The sequence below is a fragment of the Lipotes vexillifer genome, unplaced genomic scaffold (genome assembly GCF_000442215.2).
Source record: "Lipotes vexillifer unplaced genomic scaffold, Lipotes_vexillifer_v1.1 scaffold641, whole genome shotgun sequence".
Taxonomy (NCBI): Eukaryota; Metazoa; Chordata; class Mammalia; order Artiodactyla; family Lipotidae; genus Lipotes; species Lipotes vexillifer.
Window position 1 is genome coordinate 323,163 of NW_006780658.1, and position 22,513 is coordinate 345,675.

At 36.0% G+C, this 22,513-nt stretch overlaps 1 protein-coding gene across 1 annotated transcript in view; it reads left to right on the forward strand.

The window, feature by feature from the left end:
• The window catches only part of RSRC1 (arginine and serine rich coiled-coil 1), a gene marked incomplete at its 5' end in the record, with an annotated part of 333,988 nt that overhangs the window by 305,900 nt on the left and 5,575 nt on the right, over positions 1–22,513 (forward strand). Inside the window, one exon of the mRNA XM_007454142.1 lies at positions 20,341–20,447. Within this exon, the coding sequence (XP_007454204.1) occupies positions 20,341–20,447 (107 nt within the window). The remainder of the gene's footprint in view (positions 1–20,340; positions 20,448–22,513) is intronic.

The window sequence follows — 22,513 nt, forward strand, 5'->3', positions numbered from 1 at the left end:
GTAGGGAAATGGTGCGCTCCAGGTATGGAGGCCTTATTTATCATGCAGAGATTTACAAAGAAAAACCCTCCAGAAATTTGTTAGGGCAAGAGGTTTACCTACAGAGCATATTTTTTTTAGGTGATACTACGAATGTCTGTTGTTCTAAAGCAGACATTTTATGGTCTTGAAAGTCCATAAAAGAGTAATGTTGCTTGTTGAAAGTAGATGTCCTTTTTTGTGTATAAAATAAAATGTGACACTTCTTGCTTTGTAGCAGGATTAGGATTGTTCTCTATCTAGGAAAAAAAGTTGTGGGGGGAGAGAGATTTCAAGAATGCTGAGTTTCTAAATTTTAACCAAAAACTTGTGGTAAGAATTCTTTATAATATCTCAGTTTTTAATCCAGGACATTAAGGATTGGTTTTTTGTTTGTTTGTTTTTTAATACGAGTCTTTCAGTGAGGAGTATTAAATTGGTTTGGACTTTATGTCTGAGATGTTTCGCCAACTTTAAAACTCTGATAACTGGGCTTCCCTGGTGGCGCAGTGGTTGAGAGTCCGCCTGCCGATGCAGGGGGCGCGGGTTTGTGCCCTGGTCCGGGAGGATCCAGTATGCCGCGGAGCGGCTGGGCCCGTGAGCCATGGCCACTGGGCCTGCGCGTCCGGAGCGGGAGAGGCCACAGCGGTGGGAGGCCCGCATACCGCCCCCCACAAAAAAAACCCCTGATAACCAAGCTATACATGACCCAACCGTCTGACACCCTGTCATAAGGTCAAAAATCTTTCCTTTCTCTCCCTATCCTATTTATTTTCCTTCTCCTCTCTTTCTCATCTTTTTCTCTTTTTTTCTCCTTCCTGTTTTTCCATGCCTTTTTTGTCTTTGTCACATTTGCCCCCTCACCCTCTCTCTTTCTGTATCTGTTTCTCTCCACCCCTCACTTTTCTTCCTCAGCTCTCCACAACATATAGCTAAAGTCTGTGTTATATTTGTTATACTGAATAAATGTCATTTTGTTTCCCTCTTCTTTTAAAATACATATAAATGGGATATTTTACATTTCTCTTCAAATATGTTCTGTTTTCATATATGTAAATATATATGATTTGCTTACTTATATATTGTATTTTTTTCCCACTATGGATCAGTGACATTTAACTGAAAAAGATTAATCTTTCCTCGTTGACTATACACAACAGGCCAGAAGGAAACTGTTAGGGGTCATCTTCAGTTGCTACCAGTGTCTGCAGCTGCTTGTAGCACAGGTTTGGTTAGAATATTTCCCTGGGGTCCCTATGATATAAAAGATATTAAATTAATCTGGGAAGGCTTCATGGAGGAAGCCTTCCCAGATTAATTCCATTCTCAATGGAATTCCTTGAAGCACAAATTTTTTTCATTTTGATGAAGCACAGTTTATCTACTTTATTTTATGTTGCTTATGCTTTTGGTGTCATGTCTAAAACGACTTTGCCTACCCCAAGGTCTCAAAGGTTTACTACTATATTTTCTCCTAAGACTTTTATAGTTTTAGGTCTAACATTCTCTGTGATCCATTTGGAGTTCATTTTTGTGTACGGTGTGAGGAAAGGGTTCAACTTTCTTCTTTTGCATGTGGGTATCCAGTTGTCCCAGCCCCTTTTGTTAATCTATTCACTTTTAAACTATTTTTTTTAAGGATGAAATACATTGAGAAGTATTTATAGCATATATGAAAGTACAAAAATAACAATAATACAGACACCTGCACTCATCTCCCAACTTGAGATGCAAACAATGAAAACCCCTTCTGCAGTGTTCTCAAATCTTACCTGTCCTGAATTCTGTGCTTGTTATTCTCTTGCTTCTCTGTATGGTTTCACCACATTTGTGTGTATTCCCAATAATGTAACATTTAGTTTCAGATGCTTTTTAACGTTTTATAAATGAAAAAACAGTGTATGATTTTTTTATGACTTGCTTTCTTTTTCTATTCAACATTATGATATACATCCATAGTAATGTCTATAGTTGTGGTTTATTCATTTCACGGTTGTAAACTATTCTATTTTCTGAATATATCAAAATTTATTCATTCTCCTCTTGATGGACACTCGGGTTGTTTCACATTTTTTGCTATTACAAACACTGATGATGTAAACATTCTAGTACCCCTCTCCTGGTGCACATATGCAGAAATTTATCTAGGGTATATATGCCTAGGAATAGAATTGCTGAGATATAAGGAAAGACATGTCTTCCACTCTACCAGAGAGTGCCAAATTGTTTGCAAAGTGGTTGGTGCCAGTCTTTACTCACACAAGTCTTTCATAACATTTCTGGTTGCTTCACATCCTGGCCATACTTGATATTTCCAATCTTTCTCATTATTGCCAATGTGTGGTTTTATTGTCACAATGTGGTTACTATAAAATGGCATCTGATCTTGGTGGGAATGAGCATTTCCAAGATTACTAATGGATTGAGTATCTTCTCATGTGTTTATTGGTTTGATGTTTCTTCATCTGTGACATGCTTATTCAAGCTTTTAATACCTTTTTCTGCTGGTTTTATCTTTTACTAATTCTTGGTCAGTTAATCTGTGTTGCAGATATCTTCTCTCTCAATAGATCTTAATTTTTATATATTCGAACTTACCAGTCCTTTCTTTTATGTTTTGTATTTTTTTATGCCCTGTTTCAGAAATTCTTCCTTAATTCAAGGATGTAAGCATATTCTCCTACATATTCTTCTAAAAATTTTATCTTTCATGGTTAAATCTTTAAGTCACCTGGAACTGATTTTTGTATATGGTGCACTATAGGGATCCATTTTTTTTTTCGTATAGGTAACTGTTTATCACAATATCATTTATTCAGTACTCCCTTTTCCCTACTAAACTGCAATGCCAGCCCCTTCATCAACCAGGTTTCCCAGTATGTGTAGACTATTTCTGTCCTCTCTGTCCTATCATATTGGTCAATTTTATTTATCCCTGTACTAATAGAGCATGTATTAGTTAGTTACTAGCTTTATAATAAGTCTTGAATTCTGATAAGACGTCACCAACCTCATTTTTCTTCTATGTGAATATTTTGGTTATTTTTAATCTTTGCTTTTCTGAATAAATTTGAGAATTTTTTGAGATTCACTAAATAGAAGAGTAAATAGACAGACTGACCAATTGATATCCTGGGATTTTTACTGAAATTACATTGACTCTGTAGATTGATTTGGTAAGAAATGATACCTTTATGATATTGTGTCTTCTTATCCTTTAACATGGTATAGCTCTTCATACTTACTTAGGTCTTCTTTAGTGTCTGTTAATAAACTTTTACAATTTTCTTACTAACGAACTAGCACATAATTTGTTGGATTTATTTGTAGATGGGTTACATTTTTATGGTATTAAAATATTTTTTAATTATATTTTCTTCTCATGGCTGATATATACAAATGCAGTTGACTTAAATATTGATTTGGTAGCTAACTAATAAATTATCTGTAGATACTTTTGAGGTTTCTATATAGACAATAATATTATCTAATAATAGTGACTTTTTTGTTTCTTCCTTTCCATTTGTTATATCATGTGATTCTTTTTAAAATCTTACTGCACTGACTAGGACCACCAATACCTAATAGAAGTGGTGATAGCTAGCTAGCATCATTATCCTGTTTGTGGGCATAAAAATATTCTTTTTACAAATACCATACGCTAATGCATGTATATGGAATCTAAAAAAAACAGTACTTATGAACCTAGTGGCAGGGCAGGAATAAAGACGCAGACATAGAGAACAGACTTGAGGACACAGCGGGGGAAGGAGAAACTGGGACGAAGTGAGAGAGTAGCATTGCCATGTATACACTACCAAATGTAAAATGGATGGCATAGCAAAGGGAGATCAGCTTGATACTTTGTGAAGATCTAGAGGGGTAGGATAGGGAAGATGGGAGGGAGGCTCAAGAGGGTGGGGTATGGGGATATATGTATATGTAGAGCTGATTCACTTTGTTGTACAGCAGAAACTAACACAACACTGTAAAGCAATTATACTCCAATAAAGATATAAAAAAAGATTTTTTTAATAAAAATAAATTAATTAAAAATTTTAAAAAATATATTCTTTTTAAACATTATACCATTAAGTGTATTTGCCTTACCTTTTTCATTTTGGTTTAGTTTGTGGGACAGGGGTATATTCTCTTTTTAGGTCAGAGATGTTTCCTTCCTTTCCTAGTTTGTTTTTAATCTCAAATAAATGTTGCACTTTGTCAAAGAATTTAGGTTTTTAGTTTAGTTTTTCTCCTTTAATCAGACGATGTTATGAATTACATTAACATATCTTCTAAAGTTGAACCAAATCTACAGTCCTAGGACTCATCCAACATGCTTTTGGTGTATTATCTTTTTTTAACATTCTTGATTTAATCTGTTCATATATTAAATTATACATATACATGTATATATATTTGTGTACAAATAGATGTGTGTGTATTTTTCCCTCTTACCCTTTTTGCATCTGCATTCATGACCTGCTTCTACAGCTTCTCCATTTTTGTACTATTCTTGACTATTTTTGATAGCACGTTTGTACTAGCCTATAAAATGAGTTAGGGAGTCAGTTTGTATAACATCGGAATTATCTTTTCCTTGAAGTTTTGGTAGAATTTTTATGTAAAACCTTCTGAACCTAGTGTTTATAAAAAAAATTTTCACAAATGATTCGATCTCTCTATGAGTAGAGGACTTACTAAGACTATAAACTTCCTTTGTGGTCTTTGTGGATTCCTTACTTCATGTGATCTCAGCAATACATTTAATTTAATTTTTTTAAAAATGTTTTATCTAGCATTATTTGTTCTTGTGTTCAGCACAGGTATCGTTTAGAGAATATTATCCTCCATATTCTAGGAAACAGAAATCTTCATTTAAGTGTCATTCCTCTTCAGTGTGACTTACCACATCACTCCATTAAAATTGCTTTTTTCAAAATCACCAATAATACTGTCTAAGTTGCCAAATCTAGTGGAATTTTTCTTATCACATTCAACCTTGCAGCAGCATTCAATGCAACTCACCACACTTCTTCTTGAAACATCCCTTTTTTCATTTAAAATACGGCATGATACTTACCTGATTTGGCTGCCAGCCCTGGCCAGCCCTTCCTTCTACCCAGTCTGCAAGTGTTTGTATTCACTAGAACTCAGCTCTTTTCTATCTCTTTTCTCCTTGAGTGAATTTATCATTTTCCACTGGAGTAAATGCCTTGTATGTGCTTATCACTTCAAAGTTTATATCTTCAGCCCAGACTTTCTCTTTTGAACTCCAGACTTAGAGACTTCTTTTTAAAACCTACAAGCATCTCAAAGTCATCATCTTTAAAATTGAACTCTTAATTCCATGCCCAAGTCTTCTTTGTCTTAGTAAATAGCACTACTGTTTATCTAGTTACTTGATCCAGAAACTTAAAAATCAGCTTGATTCTTCTCTTTGCCTCACTCTGTACAAAATTAGTGTCTATTCTTTATTTAAAATATGTCCCCATCTTATGTCACCCCTGATCTGCGTAGTCATCATCTCTTGCCTAGATCCCTGTAATAGCCTCACAATTAACTGGTTTCTCTACACTCTCTTGATGTGCTAGAGAATGACCATTGGCTACTTTAGACTGAGTGCTATGGGAAGGCCTCCTTGAGCTGGCATTTAAACTAAATCTGAACAAAAAGCAACTTGCCATGCAGAGATCATTCTAGGTGGAGGGAACAGCTTCTCTAAAGATCCTAAGGGGGAAGCAAGTTTAGAATGCTTAAGAAGGGGGGCCTCCCTGGTGGCGCAGTGGTTGAGAGTCCGCCTGCCGATGCAGGGGACACGGGTTCGTGCCCCGGTCCGGGAGGATCCCACATGCCGCGGAGCGGCTGGGCCCGTGAGCCATGGCCGCTGAGCTTGCGCGTCCGGCAACGGGAAAGGCCACGACAGTGAGAGGCCCACATATCGCCAAAAAAAAAAAAAAAAGAATGCTTAAGAAGGCCAGTGTGGCTAGGACAAGCGTTAGAGATTTGGTTGAAGAGTTTAGCAGGGGGCTTCCCTGGTGGCACAGTGGTTGAGAGTCTGTCTGCCGATGCAGGGGACACAGGTTTGTGCCCTGGTCCGTGAAGATCCCACATGCCATGGAGCAGCTGGGCCCGTGAGCCATGGCCACTGAGCCTGCGCGTCCGGAGCCTGTGCTCCGCAACAGGAGAGGCCACAACAGTGAGAGGCCCGCGTACCAAAAAAAAAAAAAAAAAAAGAGTTTAGCAGGATCCAGATTATGTAGGATTTTGTCACTAAGAGTATGGAGTTTGAATTTTATTCTAAAAGAGACAGGAGCTAATGGAAAGGGATAGTTTAAATTTAGGGGGTAAGAGAGAAAAATCAAGGTCTGGAGTTTGGTAATGATGTTAGGACCTAAAAATTTGAGGGTCATAAGCATATAGATGGTATTTAGAGCTATGGGTCACCTAGAGAGAGAAAAAAAGATAGAGAAGAAAAATGGGCCCAGTCTGAGCACTGGGGCACCCTAACATTTAGAGGGACCTGTATAGGAAAATGAGGAATTGTGACCAGTGGGGAGAAAGAAAACCTGGAGTGTAAGGTGTCATGGAACCCAAATAAAAAAGTTTCAAGAATAAGGGAGTTGTCACCTCTGTTGAGTAATGGGTCAGGAAAGAAATAGAAATAGAATTCTGCTCCTATAAATGTCATCACTTAGTAGTTTCCAGGACAATGAAAAGCTAGCTTTTATGGGGCTTCCCTGGTGGCGCAGTGGATGCAGGGGACACGGGTTCTTGCCACAGTCCGGGAAGATCCCACATGCTGCGGAGCGGCTAGGCCCGTGAGCCATGGGCGCTAGGCCTGCGCGTCTGGAGCCTGTGCTCCACAACGGGAGAGGCCACAACAGTGAGAGGCCTGCGTATCGCCAAGAAAAAAAAAAAAAAAAAAAAAAAAAAAAAAAAAAAAAAAAAAAAAAAAAAAAAAAAAAAAAAAAAAAAAGCTAGCTTTTAAGTACTCTGTAGAAATTCTTGAGAGCAATAAATAAGTATCTACCATTTTCCAAAGAGAGAGAGGGAGTCTTCAAGGAGCTTCCCTCCCCAATAAAGGAATGCCACATTCTTTAGCAATAGTAGCCTGTGTTCAGCTCATCATTCAACAAATACCTACTAGAGTCTTTGTGAATGCTTAGTATGACCCCAACACTTTTCTTGTTAGACTTTCAAACATCATTCACGCTCTTTGGCACATTGCTACTTTATAGCAAAATTTCAGGGTGGTTGATAACCTTTTGGACCAGATCCGATTCTCTTAGAGCTTAAAGCTTTGCAGTATCTCTGACTGGACAGTCACAGAGAAATAAATATATTCTCCCTTGCAGTCAGCATATGAAGGAACAAGTAAACTTGTTTTACAAGGAAGCTTCCAGTCAGTCATCACTTCTGAACAAAGACTTTTTGCTGTGAATAATTATCATTTAAGGTAGTAACTGGCTTTACGAATGTGTTTACTAAACAAGATTTTTAGAAAGACAGCAGGGAGACATTGAAATTTATCTTTTAAATCCATTTTCTACCTATTTTAGTAAAATGGCTTTCTGATGTGTTAGACAGTAATTGCTTCCGGGTACTTGTTTTACTGTCTGGCTAATCACTGTCTCATTGCTTCTGGATTATTGACCTCCTATATCCATCTGGCTGCCAGGATCAAGCCCTGAGTCAGCCTGTAAAAACTCTTCTTGAAATGTTTTAAATTAATTGTGGATTTGCAGTGGTTTCATTTTCAAAGGTTTATTTTTAGTGCTGATATTATGATATCCATTTTGTGATTATTAAGTGAATTCAAGCAGGCCTGGAAGTGTTTATGTGTGTATGTATTTGTGTGTATATATAGAATTTATATTTTATTTTTATTTATTTATTTTTAACATCTCTATTGGAGTATAATTGCTTTCTAATGGTGTATTCGTTTCTGCTTTGTAACAAAGTGAATCAGCTATATATATACATGTATCCCCATATCTCCTCCCTCTTGCATCTCCCTCCCACCCTCCCTATCCCACCCCTCTAGTTGGTCACAAAGCACCGAACTGATCTCCCTGTGCTATGTGGCTGCTTCCCACTAGCTATCTGTTTTACATTTGGTAGTGTATATATGTCCATGCCACTCTTTCACTTCATCCCAGCTTACCCTTCCCCCTCCCGGCGTCCTCAAGTCCATTCTGTACATCTGCATCTTTATTCCTGTCCTACCCCTAGGTTCTTCAGAACCATTTTTTCTTTTTTTTTTTTTAATTCTATATATATGTGTTAGCATACGGTATTAGTTTTTCTCTTTCTGACTTAACTTCACTCTATATGACAGACTCTAAGTCCATCCACCTCACTACAAATAACTCAATTTCGCTTCTTTTTATGGCTGAGTAATATTCCATTGTATATATGTGCCACATCTTCTTTATCCATTCATCTGTCAATGGAGACAGTTTGCTTCCATGCCCTGGCTATTGTAAATAGAGCTGCAATGAACACTGTGGTACATGACTCTTTTTGAATTATGATTTTCTCAGGGTATATGCCCAATAGTGGGATTGCTGGGTCATATGGTAGTTCTATTTTTAGTTTTTTAAGGACCCTCCATACTGCTCTCCATAGTGGCTGTATCAATTTACATTCCCACCAACAGTGCAAGAGGGTCCCCTTTTCTCCACACCCTCTCCAGCACTTATTGTTTGTAGATTTTTTGATGATGGCCATTCTAACTGGTGTGAGGTGACACCTCATTGTAGTTTTGATTTGCATTTCTCTAATGATTAGTGATGTTGAGCATCCTTTCATGTGTTTGTTGGCAATCTGTGTATCTTCTTTGGAGAAATGTCTATTTAGGTCTCTGCCCATTTTTGGATTGGGTTATTTGTTTTTTTGATATTGAGCTGCATGTGCTGCTTGTATATTTTGGAGATTAATCCTTTGTCAGTTGCTTTGTTTGCAAATATTTTCTCCCGTTCTTCCCAGTAAGTTTTATTTCATTAATCTTTATGCCACATATGCACCCTTTCTCTAGCTAGTGGGTGGCCAGAACGTAACAACTTGCGAACAAAGGAAAAAGCATTACTGGGGTTATACAAAGAAGAGAGTTGCAGATTTTTTTTTTTTTATCTCCTCTGCACCTAGGAGTAAGCATAACCAATGCTTTTGGGGGACTATAAGGAGGGTACATCTTTCCACTTTCTCTCGGATGGAGGACTGAGTGGATACGCTGTCTCTGGCTTCAGTATTGATTTATGGAAAATTTGTCTTATTTTACTGTCATCCTCTAATAAACTGATGCATTCACTTTGCAAAATATAAGGCTATGGAGTTATTATATGCACTTATAAACACACTTTTGGGTAAATGGTTCTTCTGATCTTCCATTACTCTTCATTTTCGTCTCATTAATTTTCAGGTTTCAACACAAGTTTTTTAAAATAAGGATTTAAACATAAAACAATAACCCTAGATAAAGAACTAAGGGATTTTGATATTTTGTAGTTATTCTTTCTGTTTTTAGTAGTTTTTTGACCCTTACAAGTGTGTATATTAGTCACTATTAATATTCTTATTTTCTCTAATTTGTTATAAAAATATAACTTTACTACAATGATGCAGTACTTTTTAATCATGAGAAACTGTAAGAATATCTTTATATTAAACCCAAAATACAGTATGAATATGAGATCTTATTTTTATATTAACGTCTATATTTTGTAATGTATGTGGTATGTGTGTGTATTTACTTTAGGTACATTTTACTACATTTATATGTTCACACAGATTTTATATAGAGACATTAAAAAAACAACAGGCATAGCATTTGGGTGTTCATGGATGTTCGTTATATACATATATATATATGTATGTATGTATTTATATGTGTACACACACACACACACACACACACACACACACACACACATATATATGTTATTGGGGATGCAAAGATATAAAAGATAGAAGAACCTAGTAATTGCCTTTAAGATCAGAGTACAAAACATTAGTTTGGATTTTACAAGGCCAGCCAGCAACAAAAGAGCAGTAATTTATGAGCTCAGCGTAAAAGAATAGCATAATTGCATTAAAAATTAATGCTAATGAACACTAAAATGGGGAAGGTGGTTATGATGAAAGTTTGTATTCATCTTCTCTGGTTTGAATGATGGCTAGTGGCTTGATTAATGGCTTAATTTCTATCAATTAGCGGGGAAAAATCTCCTGTGAGACAAGGGTAAATTGAGCATTGAATTACATATCTTGCTTTTGTGTGCTAAGAAAAAAGAGCTGCGTGTCTCTGATATTAGCCACAGTGACAAATGTGGTGTGCCCTGCGATGTCTGCATTAGCTCTCCTGACAGGCGAGTTGTGTGTGGTTATGGGGTGTTTGGAGATGGCTGGCAGACAGCATTCACTTCAAGTTCCTTAGAAACATAAAACTCTTCCATCTACAGAATTTTAATTAAAGAGTCAATAAGAATTCTGGAATTAAAATGGATAACAAATAGCAACTTCAGAGTCTGTATTCTCTGTTAATCCAGTATACTTCAAATTATATTCCTTTCTTCTGTCCTTTTAAAATAAGACTTCCAGTATCTTTAGCTTTGTTGGAATTATTACTTACCACTATTGAAAGTAGATTTGACTACGCATGTTTATTACATTTGAGAGAAGCATAAGGCAATAGTCTATGTAGTTTGTCTGCATAGTGGTTGTTTGTTTAGCCAAATTCTCAGAAACCATTCTAGTTTTTTGTAGCAACAGTTGATGCATAATAAATAAAGAACAGCTCTAAAGTAGTGATTTACCATTCAGGTTGTCTTCAGGCTTAAATGAAAGAATGATAGGTATTTTAAAAACTTTATTTCTTTTATTCATTAATAAAGGTTTTCAGAATGTGACATATATAATTCTTTAAAAATTTATTCGAGTATGAAAGATTCTGAAAGTATACATCTGTAATCTAGCTCAAGATAACACCAGAAAACCAAGACAATATATATGGCATCTCCTCCAGAAATAAAGCTACGTTGTATTTTACTGAATGTATAAGCATTAAAATGCAGAATAAGAACAATAGCAAGAACATTTATTATTCTAGTAAATGGGTAAGAAGGAAGAAAAATACACGTTTCTTGGCAGGAGTGGGTAAAGAATTTATTTGACTAGGAAATAATGACTGGATCACAATTCAGGGATTGGATCCCATTTCTACCACCAACTAGCCTAGTGACCTTGGCCAAGTTACTTAGCCTCAGTTTCTCATCTGTACAATGAAAATAATAATAGTACTATCTCTTATGGTTATGATAGTTAAAAGAGGTAATCCATGTGAAATGCTTAGCACTCAGTGCCATAAATGTAAGATTCTGTTACTGCCGTGATTACCGCTTCTGCTACCATAACAGCTCATCTGGCCTTTTTAACAACCATTTAAAAGAAAAATTAGCCTCTATGACCTTCCTCACTAGAAAGGCATCCCAGATATTGATGATCAAATATACGTCTGTTTTAAAACATGATTTCTACCACATGACTACCATTTTAGGGAGTGTGTGGTTGTAGACATCCATTAGGATTCTGTATGGCCAGAAATTGAGGTTTATATACCAACTTTTTAGCCAACTTCCGTGTCTTAGCACAATTACAAAATCAGCGCTCTAGTCCTGTTACTAGTAATAGCTCTCAGTTACTAAGTGTTCTTAATGCTTCCTCAGCCCTGTGCTGAACACAAGTGTCATCTCCCAGATTTTCATGACTTGTTCCTTCACATGATTCTTCTTTCTGCTGAAATCGCCACGTCAGGAGTTCTTTCCTGGTTACCCCATCTGAGAAAGCCCCCCTTTCTCCTTTGTAGCCCTCTACCCTGCTCTATTTTCCTTGATATTATATTGTTTATTTACATGTTTATTATTCGCTTCTTCCATTGAAACATAAGCCCCATGAGGGAAGAAAGAAACTCTTGTCTCTAAACCCTGGTATGCAGAACAATGCCTGAGTGTGCTCAAATATTTGGAAGTAGGAAAGGAGAGAGAAAGGGAAGGAAGAAAGGAGGGAGGCAACCTCTCAACCATCCTACGATGTTTCACCTAGTATCCCCATGCCACAGAGAGAACTGAGACCACCACAACGCACTTGCCCAAGGTCACAAAGCTAGTAAATAGAAGAGACAGTGTTCAATCCAGATAGTCTGAACCCAGAGCTGTTAAAACTAACCACTTAGAGACATTTAATTTCTTAAAGTTACAAAACCTTTTATAATTTGACATTTCTCCCCCATAATGTTTTTTTAATGGTTATTTTAATGCCCCTTAATTTTTAAGTTTTCAACAAATGTTTATTGACTGCTTACTAAATAATAGAGTATACTATACTAACTCCTGGAGTTGACACAGAAGGGTATGTCCCCTCTGCCTGGGGAAATGAAGCTTTTGCTCATGAAGAAATTAATATCAGTGGGAGTTAACATATGCTGAGAGCCAAATGAATTATAGAAAAGGCCCCTTTTCTCAGAGGTGGCAAGGGAAGTGACAGGGAGGATTCAGAAAAGGTAAGAGCATTCTAGGTGAGAGGAACTAAATGAGGTGGAATTTGTGTGGATTTTCAGTATGGATTTTGTTTTTCATAAAACCTAGTCTGATGCTCAATTCACTTTCACTTATTAAAATGTTTATCAGAAATTCTTCACTGGTTCAGTCACATTAAATTTATTCTTATTACTTAATTTGACATGGAAAGCAGTTTGTTATGAGTCTGTCTTGGACCCCATCCAAGGGGGGGGTTGTTATTATAGACACTCCAGGAGCCTCACTGACATATATAACTTGGTACTCTATCATAAGCTTCCAGAAGGCTGATAGACAAGCCACATTCTACTTAAGAAGTTTTCTCATCTTTCACGTTATTTGTGGATATCAGTTCTGGAAATTGGTGCCCAGGGATATGAGATTTATGAACAACCTTAAAATGTGACGGTTGGATGGATTTCTAATATATGTTTTATATGTTTTAATGAAAGAAACTTATTTAAAATACACTGTTTTGAACTGTTTTGAAGGGAAAGCAGTGGCTATATTTCATTAAAATTTGTGTTCATGAGGAGTTGCTTTAACTTTAGAATTCCAAGTGAGCTTTATGGTATGTTTTATTTGTCTACAGATTTTATTGAACAGCCATCTCCATTTACTTATTTATTGGATAGCCAGTTTGTTATTGTTTGCTTTTTTTCTTTCATTCTTGCAAAGCACTTGAAAGTGCTTTATATTTCAAAGACTTTGTTTTCAGTGTCTATATTGTACCATAAAAGGGAATTTTGCAGATATTTCCATTCTTGACTAAAATTTGAATCCATTTAAACTGAAAATAAGATCTTCTCTTGTATTATTCATGTATTTGTAGCAGTAGTATTAGTATATAAATTCTTTTCCCCCTTGGGAGAGAAAAGTAGCATAAGTAACTCAATAACTATGAAGCCAACCAACCCAAACTCTTTGTAATATAAAATGCATTTTAACTTTGGGGAAATTCATAAATTATTAATATTCAAAAGTAGTCATTTGGAGATGAGATTTTAATATGTAAGGTACCTTTCATGAAACTCATGTTGTCACTTAGCCCATTACATTTTGGGTAATAGTGCCATCTGCTGTTCTCTGCCTAGCATTGCTGCCAGTTTAGAGAGGTTGGCTTGTTGGTAATCTGCAAATGGTGTACATATTTAAATTTTGCCTTTTCAAATAAAAGGTTTATACTGGACCTTGTCATCTTTATCTACTAATCTTAAATTTGTGTACCTTTTGATAACAGAAAATTCTGTAAATGTGTCATGTGAAATTGTCAAATATAACTCAAAGTAGCAGGTGAACCTAATTTTTATAATATAACATCAACAGTAACTAATAAAATATTTGACTTAATTTTTCATCACAAAAAGAACAAAATAATTGTCCATGCAGTGAGTTATTGACTTTCTTAGTCTGTAGTGACTTAGCTTTCTGACTCCATTATTTTCTCTTTTATTATGAAATATGAACTATTCTACGGACATCTTGCAAGCAACCTATGAAAGTCATTTTGTTTACCAATAATGTGTTTATCAAAAAGCATCAAGTGTAAATAGATATGTTTACTTCATGTTTACCATGTTAATGTTTAGAAACATACTGTAATTTTTTTTTTAATTAATTAATTTATTTTTGGCTGCGCATGGGCTTTCCCTAGTTGCGGTGAGTGGGGGCCACTCTTCACTGCAGTGCATGGGCTTCTCATTGTGGTGCATGGGCTTCTCATTGTGGTGTCTTCCCCTTTTGCGGAGCACGGGCTCCAGGTGTGCGGGCTTCAGTAGTTGTGGCTCTCGAGCACAGGCTCAGTAGTTGTGGTACACGGGCTTAGTTGCTCCACGGCATGTGGGATCCTCCTAGACCAGGTCTCGAACCTGTGTCCCCTGCACTAGCAGGTGGATTCCTAACCACTGCACCACCAGGGAAACCCCAGAAACATCCTGTAATTTTTATTCTCCCAGTAACTTTATCACTTGTTTTCATTTTTACCTCATGGCTGATGAATACAGGATACTTTGTATGCTAGGCATTCATGCCAAGCATATAAACAATAACTTAGGGGACTTCCCTGTTGGTGCAGTGGTTAAGACTCTGCGCTCCCAATGCAGGGGGGCTGGTTTGATCCCTGGTCAAGGAACTAGATCCCACATGCATGCCGCAACTAAGAGTTCGCATACCACAACTGAGGAGCCCACATGCCGCAACTAAGGAGCCAGCAAGCCCCAACTAAGAAGCCTGCCTGCCACAACTAAGACCGGACGCAACCAAATAAATAAATAAATGTTTAAAAAAAATAAAAATATAAACAATAACTAGTTTTAATTCACATTCTTCCCAGTCTTAAAATTGGTACAGAATTTTTAAGTGACAAATTGGCATGTTAAACTTAAGAGCCTGAATGTAAAACAGTTTACTATAGGGACTTCCCTGGTGGTGCAGTGGTGGTTAAGACTCTGCGCTCCCAGTGCAGAGGGCCTAGGTTCAACCCCTGGTCAGGGAACTAGATCCCGCATGACGCAACTAAGAGCCTGCCTGCCACAACTAAAAGATCCCGCATGCCACAATGAAGATCCTGTACGTGGCAATGAAGATCCTGCGTGCCACAACGAAGACCAGGCGCAGCCAAACAAACAAACAAACAAATAAATAAATACTTTTTAAAATAAAATAAAAAATAAAACAATTTACTATATATTATTGATGTGTTTTATTCTGCTTCCCAAAATGACAGGGTTATACTTAAGACATAGATTTGTGGACATTGATCTTAGAATTTTGAGTAAGAAGCAGTTTAAAACATTTTTGATGCCTGTTTTCAGACAGCATGGAGCTGAGCTATTTATAAGGCTAAAAATGAAATCTCCCATGCATCTTTCAAATTTTAATTTATAATCTACAAGCAATAAATGCTGGAGAGGGTGTGGAGAAAAGGGAACCCTCTTGCACTGTTGGTGGGAATGTAAATTGATACAGCCACTATGGAGAGCAGTATGGAGGATCCTTAAAAAACTAAAAATAGAACCACCATATGACCCAGCAATCCCACTGCTGGGCATATACCCTGAGAAAACCATAATTCAAAAAGAGACATGTACCACAGTGTTCATTGCAGCACTATTTACAGTAGCCAGGACATGGAAGCAACCTAAGTGTCCATTGACAAATGAATGGATAAAGATGTGGCACATGCATTCAATGGAATATTACTCATCCATGAAAAGAAATGAAATTGAGTTATTTGTAGTGAGGTGGATGGACCTAGAGTCTGTCATATAGAGTGAAGTTAAGTCAGAAAGAGAAAAACAAATACCGCATGCTAACATATATATATGGAATCTAAAAAAAAGAAAAATGGTTCTGATGAACCTAGGGGCAGGACAGGAATAAAGATGCAGACATAGAGAATGGACTTGAGGACACGGGGAGGGGGAAGTGTAAGCTGGGACGAAGTGAAAGAGTAGCATTGACATACATATACTACCAAATGTAAAATAGTTAGCTAGTGGGAAGCAGCCACATAGCACAGGGAGATCAGTTCGGTGCTTTGTGATGACCTAGAGGGGTGGGATAGGGAGGGTGGGAGGGAGACGCAAGAGGGAGGGGATATGGGGATATATGTATACATATAGCTGATTCACTTTGTTATACAGCAGAAATGAACACAGCATTGTAAAGCAATTATACTCCAATAAAGATGTTAAAGAAATTTAATTTATATATCACTCTCTTACTCTTTAATTTAAATATCACATTCTTTAATTTAAATATCACCAGTAAAATGGTTCCCACATTGAAAGGTAAAAGCTATGTTGGTTTATTTTCATATTGTAAGTCAAGCAGACAGGCTTTCCCCTATCTGCCCTGTCACTTTGTTAGTCCTGAAGTGATCTTTAAAGAAACACAAAGATAATGTTCTGTTTTTCCTCTAATCTTTCTCCTTCCTTCCTTTACAGTTTCTCCAGTGCTATTTTGTTAAATATACTGGCCCTTTGGCCAGCTTCTGTGATAACACTTTTGTTTGTATTAGGAGCTGGTTGTATGCCCATATTTAAAGCTACAAACACTGCAAGCTTTAGACATCAAGTACTGTTTGTGAGCTCACCTCTGACATTTAATACTAATGATGTGCTTTGTAAATCCAAATGAGGGAATATGTTAGAGAAAAAATCCGAGGGGTCAAACAGTTGATACATATGAGACATCATCCTGAAGTCAGAAATATTGTTTTTGGTTGGGAACTAATGATTGTGAAATAATTGTGAAACTAACACCTACACAAACAAATGTGTTTTCATGTTGACCAGTTAAAGTTGAATCACTTGGAGTGGTATCCATTATGATTTTTCTCTGCTATATTAATGCCATTATATATGTAACTAGTAAAAATATTATCCTCTGGTACCGCACATGTTAATAAGTTAGCTGGGCAAAGAGTCTTCTCTCATTTCACATGCTCAGTTAGTACATTGCATAATTAAAAGGAGCTTTTATTCTAAAGCATGTGGAACTATTTGCTCTTCCATGACACTCTGACAGTGTTTGCTTTTTATATAGGAAAATATATTCTTCCAAAGATGTGAGTGTTGGCTGTGACAGCTGTTACTTACAAACATTCCACGCAGGATTTCTCACCTGAGAAAAGACTGGTTACAGCTGTCAGGGACACATCTCAGAAGCACTGTCCTTCTCTTAAATAAACTGGAACTTGCATAAGACTATATGCTTATAATTTGTGATTGGCCAAAAATTGAAGCAGAGATTTTTCATAAAATGTTAATTTTTATTGAATGTGTTAGACCAGATTTCATACTGTCTATATCATTTAACCTTTTCAACTTAGTATGTAAAAATTACTTTGATGCAAATAACTGTACCTTGTTAAACCAGTTATTACAGTTTTTTTAAATAAATTCAGTTATTATTCATACAGGTTAAAACCCCGGCATTTTTAGATGCCTTAGCTGAGTATTCAGTGGCTCCTAATTCAGGTGTGTGTTCGTTTCAGCTTAGACCAAGAGTTTAAACAGTAAGGTTGTGAACCATAATGTTGCATTTTTCTTGCCCAGCTAGCATGTGAAAAAAAAAATACAAAAGTATGAAATGACACATGCCTGTGGCTATTTATTAAAGCACTAATTGTAAAAACAAAGGACTGGAAACAACTTAAATGACCATCAACAGGGCATTGGTAGGAAAAAACTATCATAAAACCATAAAATAGGTTACTGTATAGCTGTAACATAAAATGAGGAAGTCTCTATACTGGAAAACATAGTGTTAAAAGTGAGAGAAGTAATATACATAGGAATGTATAGTATGCTAATTTTGTGTAAGAAAGAAGAGAATATGTATACTTATATTTTCAGAAATAAGCAATGGAAGGATAAAAATCAAAACCTCATAAAAAATGGTTACCTATGGATTGGGGGAATGAGATAGGAAAGGAAACCTAGGCTTCTCTGAATGATGTTGTTTAAATTTTGACTTTGAAAGCATGTAAGTGTTTTATGCAATTAAAAACAAATATTAATTATGAAAACAGTAGAGCAAAACAAGATTTTTTTTAAAAAAACTGAAACAAATGAACCTAACTGTATATCAAGTTGGTAGCATAATTACATGGAGAATTATTTCAAGTGACTTTAGAGTATAGTGTTTTGACAATTCATCAGTGGAATAAATCCTAAGATCAAAAAGAACCATAGGGCTTTCCTGGTGACGCAGTGGTTGAGAGTCCGCCTGCCGATGCAGGGGACACGGGTTCGTGCCCCGGTCTGGGAAGATCCCACATGCCACGGAGCGGCTGGGCCTGTGAGCCATGGCCGCTGAGCCTGCGCGTCCGGAACCCATGCTCCGCAACGGGAGAGGCCACAACAGTGAGAGGCCCACGTACCGCAAAAAAGCAAAAAAACAAAAAGAACCATAAAGAAATTTTAAACTATTAATTCATCTTGTTAATAGTAATATTTGTCTTATTATTTTGAAACTAATATATATTCAACTCACATATTAGGAAAAACAACTAAGTACTTTTGGTCACATCATTAAGGCCTAATATTCTTAGAATAAGAGAAGAGATATACAAATATAACTCACATTCGATTTTCTTTTCTAAAAGTATGTATTTCCTACCCCACCCACTGAAAAAGCTCAGAAGCGGTGACAATCCAGTAACAACAAACACCCCTACTGCTCAGGTTACTGTCTTTAAGTATCATTCCCCACTAAAAGGAATCCAAGCCCTTTGGAGAAATGGCTATTTCAAGTCTGAGACAGGAACTGTACAGGATGAACCTGGGATATCTTATCACACTTTAACAAAAGAGATCATATCAAAAGGATGCAGGGACCAACATCAAGAGGCTCCCACTACCCAAAGGTAGAATCAAAATATGAAAATGACTACGGTGGACTGAAGTACATTACATATATAAATATTCATGAGCTCATAATGGTCATTTTTGGACCAAAATTGATAAATTAAGGGAAAGAATTAAATATTTATTCTACCTTTTCCTCTAGACTATATTTCACAGATACAAAGTAGTCGATGAAGGAAGTTCTTCGAATCACAGCTAATAAATGCAGGACAAATAATAGAATTTAAAAAAATGACCATTTTGCAATGTCTAATAAAATAATGGAGCTAAGCAACAAACATTATCTGCTAAAACCATGAAGTGAAAGGTTGGTGGAGAACTAGGGTCAGACTGACATCACCTTGGACACACTGATCAATCTTAACATCATTAGAAGTGGGAGAAGCACATCCTGATATGACGTAATAGGAATTACATAGCACCACCTGTGATGTATTCTTTACCAAAAGAAATTGAACCTGAATCTTATCCCTGTCTAGATCTAACTGCTGGTTTACACAAAATATGAAGGATAGAAGAACATGTTAAATGACACCATGAGAATAAAATCAGCAAAATCCAGAATGTAGAAAATTGTAAAGGCTAAATGATCCATTTTCTTCAATAAATAAATGACAATGAAAGGAAGGGATGGTGGACCGTAAGTGATTAAAAGGAATTTAAGATACTTGACAACTAAGTGTAATGTGTGGACCTTGTTTGGATCCTGTTTCAGACAAACCAACTGTATAAAAAAACACTTGGACAATCAGTGAAAATTAAACATGGATTATATAAAATGATATTAAGGAATTATTGCTGATAACATTGGGTTTAAAGATGGTATTGTAGTTATGTTGCTAGTTTGTTTTGTTTTTTTAAGCCCTTATCTGAGATGCCTAAAAAAATATTTAGGGGTAACATGACATTATGTCTGGGATTTACTTTTAAATACTCCAAGTCCACCCCCTAAAATTGAAGTGGGCATGGATAGACTAAATAAGAATAACAGAAAATTAATGATTACAGAAGCTGAGTGATGGGTGCAGATGGATTCATTGTGCTCTTATTCCTTTTTCCTTTTATGTATTTCCGTAGTAAAATTGGAAAAAAAATGTAAAGTCCTCCTTCCAGATTAGCACAGATCAGCTTGGATCATTTTAGCAGTAACTTCTCAGCAATGTTTTAGGTTTTAGGTGAGAGTCTTAGTGGATAGGAATGTTATCTTTGTGGGTCTCCAGGGGGGGCAAAAAGTTTCTATTATAACTTAACCATAATGTCTTTTTTTTTTCCATCCAGTTAAATTTCTTAAGTCACAAAATTACTTCATAGAAAGAACATTGCTTAGGTATAGTGTTGATAACAAGCTGACAAACCAATACCCTCTTTTTTAGACCAAGCCACCCTGGTAGAACAAGTAAAAAGAGTCAAAGAAATTGAAGCCATTGAAAGTGATTCTTTTGTTCAGCAAACATTCAGATCAAGTAAAGAAGTCAAAAAGGTAAGTTTTCATCCAGGCATTATGAATAAGCCTTTAGATTCCAACTAAAGGGATGCTTTATTAATGGATTTTACTTAAATGTAAGTGCTTCCTCTTCTAATAGATGAAGTAGGGTGAGTGTATCCGCATGTTACTGAGAGAGAGAATGAATCAGTAAGAATCAGTTCAAGTTTAACTTGTTAAAAAAAACTGAAAATGTATCTGATGCCATTTTTATTTTAAAGTTCACCAAGAAGGCAAAGTAGAAGATGTCAACATACGGTTCTATAACAGTAATACACATTTCATGAACGTACACAGTTTTCTTTTCAAATGTATACATCTACTTTTTGAATTGACATTGCTAGAAAAAAGTTAGAAAAGAACTTTAACAATAAAATTATTACCCAAATAGTAACATATATTTACACTCTTTGCCCATATGGGTATCACTTATTCAACTCTAATAAAAGGAGCTTTGATTGGCATTTTATTTCTGTTGAATATTTCATGTATTCTTTCAATCATTGTCAGGGCTGCTTTTGGGAATTTGTGTTCCCTTAGTTGGAAAAAGCTGTCTACTGTGAAATACATGTATTCTTCAATATCATACATCTAATGAAGACATGGTATAGCTATCACTTATTCAAAAATACTCTATATCTGTAGATATATTAATGACTGTATAGTATTCTACTGATGAATGTATCATAATTTTTTTTCTTTGATAGATATTTTAGTAGTTGTAAGTTTGGAGGTATTGCATACATGTTTGTGAATATCTATTATTATCACCTTAGATAAAGTTTTCAAAATGGAGTTGTTAAAGGTTAATATTGTTTATTTTCATACCTGTTCCCAAAGTCATTCACCCAAAATATTGTATCGATTCAAATTCCACCTCGAAATGCAGGGAGATGGCTGTCTCTCACACCCTGGTTAACACCAAGTCTTATCAGACTTTTTCATGTTTACTGACCTAATAGGTAAAAATTGACCTTTTGTTGTTCCATTAGCATTTCTTTTGTTATTAGTGAGATGGACACCTTTTCAATTACCATATGTATTTTAAAATAATTCATCATGGGGACATGAATTGATCATGTGCCGGATGCCAGGATGCACTAGACAGCCTTGGTTAATCCATGGTCCTTGCCCTGTTATTTTGCTGATTTCATTTGAATATTTTGTAGTTTGCCACCACAACTCCTGGAAAAAAGGAGCTGTGAAATGGACATTCACAAATATAGTTGCCCATTTTATTAAATATCTTACTCGTACTTATTAAGAAGTCCTAAAAGAATTGTAATTTGTTTTGAAGTTTACTTGCATAGTATTTGTTTTCTGGAGTTCACCTTGACTTCCCAGTTCTCACTGCACACACTTAAGATAACCTAGCATTTTCTTTCTGTGGAAATATTTATTCCTCTATGTTAATGCACTAGGTTTTCTTCTAAACAACTTTTTCCCATTTGGTATTAATTATTAATATAGTAAATTTATTTTTAATTCCATTCCTCTCCTCCAAGATACTAAGAGTTCTTCCAGTAACTAGTAAAATTGGCAGTGAGTAAGGAAATTGATCTAAAGCCTGCTTAATATAGTGGAAAGAGCATGGGCTTTGGACTCAAGGAGATCTGAGTTTGAATCTTAACTTTCACACTTCCTACCATGATTGATGATCTCGAGGAAACCTCTCAACCTCTTTCCAAGCCTCAGTTTACAAATTCATAAAATAGAGCTAATAATTCCTACTTTTTAGAGTAACCGAGGGTTAAATATAATGATTATCAAATATGTAACATGGTTCTTGATCCATAAAATGTTTGTTTTAAAATTATATACTCTAGCATCTAAATTATTTGATATCTAAGTATATTCTGTAAGCTAAGTATGGTGCTTGAAAACTTCTACTACTATAGGCATTCAGACTGTCTGAAGTATAAACCTTACCCCATTTACATTTCTCTAATATGCCCCTTACTTTCCCTGAGTCTCCATGCTCACCAGTAAGACAGACCCCTTGCTGAGAAACACAGAAATTCTTTAGATATCTGGTTGCACCTTAAAGATTTTTTAAATGTAAT